General features: G+C 42.6%; 1 protein-coding gene across 5 annotated transcripts in view; it reads right to left on the reverse strand.

Annotated features, from left to right (window-relative positions):
• LOC117955263 (kinase suppressor of Ras 1-like) overlaps nucleotides 1-11,365 on the reverse strand; it is a 29,961-nt gene extending 18,596 nt beyond the window's left edge. For 2 of the 5 annotated variants that reach the window (XM_034889642.1, XM_034889640.1), the window contains exons 1-2: nucleotides 10,810-11,365; nucleotides 1,656-1,800 (exon numbers count right to left, since the gene is read on the reverse strand). In XM_034889642.1, coding sequence (XP_034745533.1) covers nucleotides 1,656-1,800; nucleotides 10,810-11,019 — 355 coding nt within the window. In that variant the 5' untranslated portion in view covers nucleotides 11,020-11,365. Of the gene's footprint in view, nucleotides 1-1,655; nucleotides 1,801-8,498; nucleotides 8,595-10,809 lie in introns of those variants that run through there. The other 3 variants (XM_034889641.1, XM_034889644.1, XM_034889643.1) reach the window with 3 other exon arrangements.
• Nucleotides 11,366-12,183: the final 818 nt, after the last annotated feature.

Below are 12,183 nucleotides of genomic sequence, written 5' to 3' on the forward strand. Positions count from 1 at the left end.
CAACCTAAATAGAAACCTCAGTATTAAGATAACTGCACACTGCAAGATCCTTTTTGGGTGATTTTTAGGCTTTTATTTAGAAAAGGACAGCTGAAGACATGCAGTAGTAGGGCCGCAGGGAGGAGTCAAACCTGTGGCCGCTGCGTTGAGGAGTTAACCTCTACATATGGGTGCCTGCTCCGCCAGGTGAGCTACCCAGGCACCCAGTAACCTCTTTTTTTAGCAGCAAAAAGTGAGCGAATGTTTGATTTTAAGTAGGTTTTTCTGTCGGCATTATGTCTGTTAGGGCCCTCAACAAAGAGGCCATAGGTCCGATTAACTGGTGGGGAGTCTGTAAAAAAAAGTTCTCTCCAGTCTCACTAGCATGGCCCAAAATATACATGGCAGTAGGCTTAGAACAAGATTTTAAGGCAACTCAGAGAAGTTAAGCCTAAAAGACGACAAGTTAATATTGTAGTGAGGTGTCACTTTGCTATCCATATTAGCCTCATGAATGATGCTTTATATATTGCCTTAAAAGAAATATGGAAAATAAACTTGCCTTTGTCCTCGGGTCAAATTTGACCTCTATAACCCTTGTGTTGTCCTCGGGTCAAATTGACCCGTTGTGTTTTAAAGTGTTTTATATCCAAAGTATGGATTTCTTTCAACTAAATTGCCCAAACAATACATGGATGATTCCATACAACATTCTCAGGTAAAATTAAAGATTACTTTCATTAAACTTTGTGGGTGTTTTTTAATGGTTTCAAAACAGTATCTGGACTACACTTTCACATATACCCATCTGTGATCCTATTAGTCAAAATAATTCAACATTTCTGCCTTTTTTAACTAAAACCTTATGTATAATTTCATATTATTGATGTTTGTTGACCATAATTTACAAGAATAAGTGTAAAACCTATCATTAAACCAACTCAGGTTTTTTTTTAAATCATGGAAAAAGTGACAAATAAATCAGAAAAAGCAACAAAAACACCGGAAAAGCCCCCCAAAAATGTTCATTTTCAATTTTGACCTGGAAGGACAAGTTCATGGTTAACGGGAAGACAACACAAGGGTTAAAAAAATGTTTATATCTGAAATATTGGTTTCTTTTTAACCAAATTACCACAAGAAAATGGATTGGATTCCATACAACGCTCTATGCAAATACAATTGATCACTTTCATTCCTGACTAACCTCATCTGTGCTTTCCTCTGATCTTAATTTTTAGTTAAAATAATTCCTAATTTCTGCTTTTTCAACTCAAACATTAGGTATAATTCTATATAAATGAGGGTTATTGAACATGAGTTCCAAAAAGTACTGTAAAACTAGTGATAGTAAGGGGAAAAAGTCTAAAAAAGGGAAAGAAATGTCAAATTTTTGTCTGTTTTGGACCCGGGAGGACAACGCAAGGGTTAAATTAATTAGTTAAGAATTGTTCCCACCGTTTGCTGCTTAAATATGATGATCATAAAAAATGACCGAGCTCCTCTCTTAGAAAGACATTTTTATGGTCACCGGTCAAGTATTCCTCATGCACATGCGAGCGCGTACTGAGTACACATTCTGAATCCACATAAATGTGACACCAACAAAGTCGTCATGGCCATAGAGAAAGAGAGAGGTAGAGAGAGATATTGATATTCAAACAAAACAACGTGACCCACCTCAATGAGCTCCGGTCGCAGGTTGATGGTGCGTAGCCAGTCTCGTAAATGCGGGTAGCTGTCCAGGGCCTCGGGCCTCTCCGTCTCGGGCACTTTCTGCTTGCACTGCAGCTGTTTACAGATGTATTTCATCAGCTTCACCTGCAGGGAGCAATAGAGAACACAGCGCAGATGGGAGGGGCAGGTTAGAGGGGAGACTCGCAGCGTGCAGGGAGCTACAGCAGAGGAGCAGGACTTCACTGTCACACATAGAAATGATGCAGTATGTGTGTTCTATTGCAATACCACATATATTAAGTAATTCTTTGGAAAAATAATACAATTACTACAGTTACGTCTATAAAAGTGACATCACATGCAAAATCCATCTTACATTCATCACCTCAGCTGATATACTGCATCTTCCATCAACAGATGCCTATTCAGTACGATAAAGGTTAACCTGATCCATGGATTACTCCATTCTCGTTTTTCTCTATTCTGAACTCTATGTACCTGCATAATGTTTCCAGTGTTTGTTTGTAACCCAATTTCCCAGTGCACAAGACGGTTAATTAGATATCAACAGCTATTATCGTACAGAGGAACAATGAGCTGGTCATCTAATGAAAGTATATGCGGTACAAGGAAGCAGCTCAGTGACATAATGACGAAGGAAAGTCAAATTTCCAGTAAGTGTTAGAGGTACTGTACTCTCTCTGCTTGTTTCACCAGCTCTAAAAAACAGGGTTTGGAATTGAACCTTTTTCTCACGCCATATTATGTATCTATGAGTTACGAGGAATGATTGCCTTCCTTTAACTTGAGTCTCCTCATCCTCTGCAGAAAGCATCACCAATGTCTCCACTTTGTGGACGTGCAGCTAATGAAGCAGGCAAGTGAATGCACAGCAACCCCCCCCCCCTACAATCTTCCTCTTGAGGCCTGCATCTGCTAATCACCACATTAATGACTAAAGCCCTGGTGAAGACCTTTGCTGTAGTATCTCATGACATGGGGCGCATCACCTAACCAGAACACCCCAAACACAGCTGTGTTTGAAAGACAGAACCGTCACCTGTCTCAAAACACTCATATTCAACGACATATAACGCTGAGAGACTCTTACCCCTGCGCTTTCAAAGCCAATGTCAAGTGCAGTGGTCCTGTGAGTAAGTATCACAATGAACGCCGCGGTATTGGCTTGCAGCGGCCCGCGTTGTGCAGCTCAGCGCGGCCGTATAGTGTGTCTCCTTATCTCGCAGTCTATCTGTAAGAGTCCATTACAGCAGGCAGCACCTTTAGTCGAGCTGTGCAACACCAGCTAGCTTTCAACCCACCACGCAACTCTCGAGTGCCTGAGCAACAATGAGGAGCGTGTGTCTTTCTCCGCTCATTCAACGTGCTCCGTGACACATCCACCTGCCAGCCGTACAGAAACTCATCCAGCCACGCTGCACTCCAAATGTGTAGCCTTGGGATGTGAAAAGGCTGCTTCGTGGCAGCTGACAAAAGCATCTCCACCGAGGGCCACAGGGATGAAAGCGGATGAAAACGAAGTAAATGCTCTCCGTGTAGACTCCGACTGCAGCTTTTCAGTTCAGAAAATACTCAGCTATTATCAATTGCACTCAGAGAGCGTAATCAAATAATACAAACAGCATGCAATATTGAATGTAAACTGATAAAAAAAAGGGATGTTTTCAAAACTTACAAGCAAGGACCATGTCATAAAAGCTTGTTGAGAAGAAAATAAATGCAAAAAAACAAAGCTCACCTCAAATGTGACTGCCTACATAATCTTTTTTTTTTGTTTTAACATTAAAATGCCCTACTGTGTCCAAAATATCTGTAGAGTTTTAGTTGGATGCACTTGACCTTAGAGCCCAGCCAGAATCAGAATCATAAAAGATTTATTGCCAAGTAAGTAGCACTTTTGTGGGATTTGCTTTGGTTGTTGGTGCATACATACACATATTAAACATTAAAGCTATAGTGCGTAGTTTATGTCTCCCCCAATGAGGAATCGAAGTAATGGCAACCACACTGTCCGCAGGACCACATACAAGCCTTCTGTGATGGCGCACGTGGTCCCACCCTCCTCCCACGCAGTTTCTAGTAGCCACAGAGGACATGGAGGATTAAAAAAACATGGACTCTTCAGAAGAGGTAATTATCCTCGAACAACCACAATCTTCTGAACATCCATACTGAGAAATACAGAGAGAGTCGTGTGGCGCTGATTAGCTTTGTAGCAACTCATTTGGCAATGGCTTGAATGTAACTGACGTACGTTCATAGCAAAGAAAGTTAGACATTAAAGCTTTGATATGAAATAAACAGACAATAAATACAGAAATAAGTAACACACACATACCTATGTGACATTAAGAAAAGAAAGAGGCTGTGTAGATGTGCAAACAACGATGAGCCAGTAAGAACTGGCAGCTTGGTACCTTTGATATTCTCTTTTATACACATTTTGAATGGAAATACGTATTTGCAGCACACATGCGGACATACTGCTAGAGAAGCATGTATATAGACGGGAGAGCAAACTATGTAATGCTGTGATAATGGTACATCCAATTCATTTCACACCGAAATTCTAAATTACAAAGATTATTCAGAGCTCTCATTAAGTGTCTGACTATAGTGTTTCTTTGTACTAGCATGGCTAGCAGTGAGAGGCCTTTACTCAACATGGCTAATGAGCTAGCCCCCTGTTTTACCCCCCTATACACTAGTGCAATCCTGTGACGTCTGGTTACTTAGCAACCCCTCTTCTGAGTCGTCAGCAACATTTCAGTGGGATTTTCCCATACATGTGAAACCCTGTGCTCAGACGTAACACATAGCAAAATACAAATGTCACCGTGTGTCTCCGCACAACAATAACAGCAGTTGCAATAAAACATGACCAACGTTCCTTTATCTCCCGTCACACGCAGAGCATTTACTTTTCTCATTAACATCCTAAATAAATAAGGTGGATAGAGTTACACGAGCATGCACGTCCCCAAATCCATCATTGATATCAGTGATGTGTGTGTTGGTGTTGAGAGCACAGACAAGCACATCAACAAACCAAGAGATAACGACAGGCCCTGTGTATTATTTTTGGTGCAGAGTGGAGATAGCAGCGTTTGACGTGTGGCCTCGGGGTGGGAGGAGGGGGAGGAGAAATGGCGTCAGAGCCCACCTGTCGGCAGTGCTAAACAACACCATGGCAACGGCCTAAAGCTGTGAGGAGATGAGTGACAACCAGTGTGTCTGCCACCAGAGAGGGGAGAGAAGGAGCCCTAGCAGTGGCCTGCCCGAGTCACAGCAGACTCGGGGAGCAGATCCCGCTGCTCCAATTGTTTTCTCAAGGCTCTTGCTGACACAGCCACTTTGGGTGCACCTGCCAAGGATAGCAAGACCTGTCTGGGAACTGAGTAACAAAGCTCTATTCCAGAAAATGATATTTGCACAGGAAGGTCAGTTATTTCTCTCAGACTGAAAATGCTCATGTTTCTTGTTGTCAGGACAGGCTTAGCGAAGCACTTCTACTCCGTGTCATATTAGCTATTGATCATTAAAAGCCCATGCAAAACCTAGAACTTTGTAGAGGTCTTTAAGATTTTTTGGGGGCATTTTTATTGATAGGACATCCGACATGCAGCAAAGGGCCGCAGGTTGGAGTCGAACCCGGGCCTGCTGCGTCTACCTTCAAATATGGTTGCCCAATCCACCAACTGAGCTATGTGGGCGCCCTTCTCAGATGTCTTTGACAGCCATTTGCTTAACAGTGTAATCAATGGATCAAATGCAATTGGGGAAAACCACATCTCAATTGGGGTTAACTACACAAAATTATCACTGTTAGATATGTTATTTAGGTTGCAGCTTTTAGGCGCTTCCAGTCAGTGTAATAGGCAGTGTACAACAGTAGCACTGGAGCTAAAACATAAGACAAATGTAAGGGTAATTTCAGTATTGGTTTCACATTTCATATAGGATCATGCAAGTAAACCGATGACTGATGCATGCACAATTTTAGAAAAAAAGGTGAAAATATCAAAAGACAAAAACACAATGGACTCAGGGAGACCTAGTGTGAAAGGGGGATTGAACTAACATGGTTGACAGACCCGGACAATGGCCTGCTGCCCATCCTCCGTCATTGTTACCACCAATCGCAAGTTGACCCCTGTGCTGGGCTGGGCTTGGCTAGGTGGGGAGGGGTGGGGGTGGGGGGGGTGGTAGGAGGTGATAGAGTGGCCTCCAACTCTCTGTGGTAAGGTTGTGCAAGGTAAGTCCCTGCCTACAAACTACTACACACAGACAGACCTTGTCCTCTTTCAGACTTCCACTATGATGGATCTGACAGACCATGTGGTCAGTGACCCCTTTTTGTAGATCTCAAAATATATACCAGAGTACCAATTTGTAACGGAACCGCTGATAATAGTTGACAATAAAACAAGTTTGGTGAAAACTAAAAAAGATTAAAGAAATTAAAAGTTTAAAAGGAAGTATATCTATATATATATATACATATACACATACACACACACACACACAGCTATATCATGCAGCTATTTTAAGCTGAACAACACACATCGTGCTAACTTTCTTACAATTTGGAACAAGTCAATTGCCTCTTCCACAAAAGAAGAAGTACAGCAGACCTCAAAATTACAGGATGTACCGCAACTCATCTTGAGTCGGTTTAAGAATAGATTAAGGCCTTCCTACACTGTTCAACCATCCTGATTTCCACATCATGCAGTCCATTCTTATTGACTACGCCACAAAAAAAGGAAATGTTGCTACAATCTCTCGAGTTGTGTTTCCTCTATATCCTCATGTGTGGACATTCTCCATTGTCTTCTCCTAGGCCTCCGACAGACACACAGAGTGGTTGTCATGTCATAAGAAGCAGACCAGCCGATTGGCTTTGATTCTCTCCTCCCCTTTCCTCCTTGCTCTCCCCTCTTGCACAGGCTCTTTGCGCGTCATTTGATTTTCTTATTTAACAACCAACCCTGAAAATGCGTAGGAAGAAAAGATGTCTAAAAATAGATGCAGCCACAACAGCTCGCACAGCAAACTCTCTCCAACACCACGAGGAGACAAAACAGAGTGACGCTTTGCTGTTTGCCGATCATTTCAGAAAGCAGTGATTAAAAAAAGATAAGGTGGTGAATTGCTCTTATGTAAAGATTTACAGCAACGAGGTTTAAGGTTGTGTAAAACACAGCACATACGCAATGCACTTTGGTTCTACTGTTTGCAGGATGTTTTGAGTTCATGTTTCTAAGGGTTTGGATCATGTAGACTGATTTTGATGGTTAAGAACCAAGCTGCTAAGGCCATTCAAGTGGGTATGATGAAGCAAAAGTCAGGCATACATAAAGAGCTACAGTAAATGTAACACAGAGGCAGCATGAGAGGCAGAGACCAGGATGAGTGGGATTAGCATGTGAAAAGTGAAGTACTAGTTAGCACTCCATTTAAGAGGCCTGTATCATTATCCTCTCACTGGCAGGGCAGAAAAAACACACACACACACACACACACACACACACAGTTCGAGTGAAATAATAAAGCTCTCTCAATGAGAGTATAAAGTGAGTTCAAGCATCTCTTGATAGTCCTCCTGTGTAATATGGGAGCGATGGCCGTTTGCACCTCGAGTGTGACAACTACTATGACCTCACGGTGCTTAAAGCTTTAGTAGTAATGACACCTATCATGTCTAGATGGTTTGCATGCGATCACCTGGACATTGATGTGGGCATTGCATCACAGTGTGCTTGCTAGATTTTTAAAAGATCATGGCGAGGGTTATTGTAAAACCTTTCACATCAAAAGGGTCAAGGTTCAGGCACAACAGAGATGAGTTTTTAGGGACGTTTTGTGCATGTCTGAAATATAGAACTCGACATTATCGGCTGAAATTTGGAATCGTATACCAGGAGTCAGCCACGATCTATGATTAACTCCACAATCAGCTGACGGTTTGAAGGATTTAGCAATTGGAAACTCAAGGACGGGCTGAATGAAGAAGTGAAAGTGCACACGTGTGGCAAGACGTGGTTTCAAAATGGGGTGCCAGTAACGACATAGGAAGTAAGAAGACTGCTCATAAAGACAGTGCACCATGCCGTGCCAGCTCCTCTCAAAAGCTTGTTGAAAGACAGAGCTTCTCAGCAATGACGATGAACATTTCAAATCTTTGTAGATGTAGAGTAGATGAGCCAATCACCAGCTTTGTGGTCAGTTCAACCCCCTTTGTACCAACATAAACATTGTAATGGCATACAAGAAGAAAATGAGGAAAAACAGTGTGACAGGCAAACCGTGAGTAATAGTAAAACAGGTGGTAGAAATGTAAAAACCAGTTAAAACAGCTAAAAATGGAAGATGATTTTCCCAAAACACATGCCGCTACAACAAAGGGAAGAGTTTAAGCTCACACAACCAAGTAAAGTTAACACATGAATTATGAATTGCAAACCATGATAATATTTACACATCACAACAAAAATCCAACGGGAACTGTTAAAGTTAATAAAGCATGTGAGACTTCTTCAAATGAATCAGAAATTCTGCTGAGGCATGACGAGAACAAGAGCAAATGATGATTAGTTCACTTAAAGTTTTGACAAAAAACAATGCCACTCATATGTTCTTAGACAAGTTAATCCCATTTTAACTCCCGTATTTTTTCTTTACTACAGACACTAAGTTAGGTAAAGCTAAACAGCAGAAACGGGTTGACCATTGAGACAAAAGTACAGTTATAATTTAGTGAAAGTGAGATTAAAGATCTCCATTCAGCTGGGCTGTAGATAGGAAAGCGTCTACCATACCTGTTCCCAGCGCTGCAGCTAAAAGCAAGTGACCAGTCACATCATGTCCACTGCAGGAAGTGGTAGATTTCAAATCAAAAAGGTTCCTAGTTGTTCTGACCCTTAACCCCCCGTCCCCGTCCCCGTCCCTGTCCCCCTCCCCCTCCCAATGGCCTACAACTACAGGAAAGAGACCTCAGAGCAGTAGCCTTCAAGAAACATGCAAGGCCGGCACAGCCCGCCCATTGTCATGTAAAACAATGCCGGTGCAAAAATGCATCTAAAAAAAGACGGCGTACCACAGGAAGTACTCTGCCAGATCACATCCTGTCCCACGCAGTGACAAGATACTCACGACAAAGGACGAAGAAGAGAGGGGAGGGGGCTAACATGGACAACATGCAAACTGGCAAACCGGTCGTGTCTCGCTTCTATTTCAGTTAATACTTTGAATTTTTGCTTTTAACACTGGGCTTTTTCACATGAGCCTGTGTGAAGGTGTTCCCACACAGTGGCTTGCCAACTTGCACCTCGTGCCTGCCAGACAGCTAAGGAGCTACCAAATGATTTTGTGGACAAATTGTGAAAATGCATTTAACAAAGATGCATCTAGAAACCTAGGATTGTGTATCCCTTTATCCTGCAGGCTTAGACATAGAGATACTACCATCCCAAATACAAATAGAGCTTTTGTGTTGCTACCTGGCCTGCTGAGGCAAACAATGAGAAAGTTACAGCAGATACACTGTAACTTGGCAACTAAATAATGTTGCATCTTGACCATTGTGAAGGTCACTTAAAAACCAGTTCAGCCAGGCTGTTGCGTGTCTGTGCGGCTGAAACTAAATGCTCAGAGCTTTCTGGAACATTAGTTTTAGGGGCAACGGCACAATTGTTCATGGGGGTGTTCAGTTATACAGAAATAAAACAGACATGGATAATTAATAGCCTCCAGCCAATCAGGAATGACTATTCCTTTTATCCAATGTATGCTAACGCTTAAATAAACCATGAGCCATTACCATGTCTCTAGAATGTCAGTATGTGTGGAGCAAAGATACATACAAAGTTCAAATTTGTAAGCATTAACCGTGTTGCCTTCAGTGTCTTTTACAACTCCATGTCTCCTCAAATGTATCAACTTTTAAACCCACACACCAACCCCCTCTTCTAATCCCCCCTCCCCAGCAGAAGCAGGGCCTGTTGTCCCATCATGCATTGTTGCAACAACATGAAGCTGGGCTATCCATGACATGATTCCCTCAGTCATCTGGCAGCTGAGAATATTACAAAAACAATGTGACTGTAAACATCCCATGGGTGGAAACATGCAGGCCTGAGATTTAAAAAAAAAAACACACAAAACGACTAAAAAACACCACCGCTTATAAAATGCACACAGTAAAATCATTTTAAAATGATAAATAAGGGCCCGAAAGCCACATTTCATTCTGGTGTAGTTACTTTAAAAAAAAGAAGCATTTTCAAATCTGCATCTGGATTTTATATGAAGATTTGTTTGTATGTTAGGTGATGGATGAAAGGCTAGAGATAGCAAATACTGGGTGCACCCTTTGCTGATGCGTGCACGCGACCATGCAGGCATGACTTCTCTATCACACTGCACTATAGTCAAATACACAAAAGGCCCGACAAAAAGCCATGGCTTTTTGAGCAAAGCAATGTCAAGTCGTCCCAACACGACTGAACTGAATCCGGATCCAGATGCAGATGCTGGAAAAGCAGCGCGTACACACCAACCGTGCACGTATTACGCCTGGGAAACAGACACACACACACGTCGTACAATTCGTTTTGTAGCTATATATGTGGAGCGTGCCTATTGTGCACACACGCGAAATCTTGCGCAGAGAACAGCACACGTCGGCATAAATGATAGCAGTATCAGATTATTGAATGTGTGCCATTAGGCCAGGCTGAATTCAGCTGCACGCCACGGTGCATGTGAACTAACCGCGGGGGGGCTCCTGAATATCTCCACCTAGAGAAAGAGGTCACGCAAATAACCGGAGCAGACATCAGTCACATCTCGACCATTTAGGAATCTTATAGCCTACAGCAATGACGAAGGCAACACTCGAATATCATTTGGGGAGTCTTTGCACCTCAATGCATCGACCCAGTAGGATATTGCAAGCAACAAAATGCGCCCATGCTCACTGGCACTCAGCGGCAGAGCGCGTCGCTTGCAGCCAATATTCAGCCTATATATATGAGGCGGACATAGTATTAGGGCTTCATGACTCCGCAATTTGACTAGACTGCTCTGTATCGCAGGACGGGGTTGTGACATATGTGAAAAGCTCATTACCTCTAAAGTGCGTATTTCTTGCTGTGTGAGGTCGTTGGACGCGGCGCATTTGGTCCGTAGCCCCTGTAAACTGGAGATGGAGATTTCAATCATATTCTGGATGAGTTCGCATTGATGTAGTGCGGCCATGGCTGCGCCACCGCTACTATCCCTCTCCGGCTGCTCATCACTCTCGACCATCTTCCCACCTTTAGCAGACACACTATCCATGCCTCAGCATCGGGCACGGCTGGAAGTGCTGGAGTCGAACTGTTCGGCTAAAAGGAAACACATGCAGCAGTCCAGCAGACGCAGCGACCTATTGTGGAAGTTAGCTGACAGCAAATGTCCCCAGCTCCCAATGTGGGAAAAGTCAGGATGCAAAACGAAATCTAGCCTACTTATTATTATTAATATTTTTTTTTTTATCAAAACAAGATGCTCGACGGCGGCCCAGGCTGTGAAGCGGTCCGAAGTCCAGCAGTGCCCGACTTGTGTATTCGGTCCGTGTAGGCTACCGACGACGAGCTACTCTCTTCCACCGACAGCTCTGGCAGAGGCTTTCACCGTCTGTCAGCTGTTGGGAACATCATGGGGCGCGGTGCAATCTGGGAAACGAAGTCACACGGGCACTCAACCTTCCCCCAAACCATCTCGTGCGCGTGCTCACACTTAAAGAAGGAACAGAGCTATTGTTTTGCACATTTATTACAACAATACCTTGATTACGTGGGGAAAAAAGGGAAATTACTGCATATAAGTACAGGAAAGTAGGCTATATAGCACCAGTTTGTAAAACAATAACAGAGAAATCATAGGTGGGATCAGATTAAGTGTGATCAGATTAGGGCTGGGCTGGGCGATAGGGAGACAATCAAATATCGCGATATGCTTGACCAAATACCCCGATATCGATTTTGCGACCATATCCTTGGGTTGACAAACGGTGCTTTAACGAAATATCCTCACACTTAGATTTTAGATAAATAATCATCAGTAATGTGGACATAATGCCTAAGTGGGGAAAAGGCAAATAATCACTTTACTGTGATGCAACCTTTAAAACCAGGAAAAAAACACCACTTATGTCACATCACGATATTACAATATCCAAAATCTAAGACAATATTTAGTCACATATCACGATATCCATATAATATTGATAGAATGCCCAGCCCTAAATTGGATTATTAATGACTGCATTCCATTTAGTTGCTCTGGTTAGGGCCTAGACCCTTGTTCACTAAACACATATGTGTCAATAAGAAACGCAAATAATAGAATTAATGACGGCTGAATTACAGTTGTCATAATATCTTTGAAATGGAATAGCCATCATTTATGTATCAGTTTCAACCTGTGCTTTTTTTTGCAACAAGTGGTCTGCCCTGGAAA

The sequence above is a fragment of the Etheostoma cragini genome, chromosome 13 (genome assembly GCF_013103735.1).
Source record: "Etheostoma cragini isolate CJK2018 chromosome 13, CSU_Ecrag_1.0, whole genome shotgun sequence".
Lineage (NCBI taxonomy): Eukaryota > Metazoa > Chordata > Actinopteri > Perciformes > Percidae > Etheostoma > Etheostoma cragini.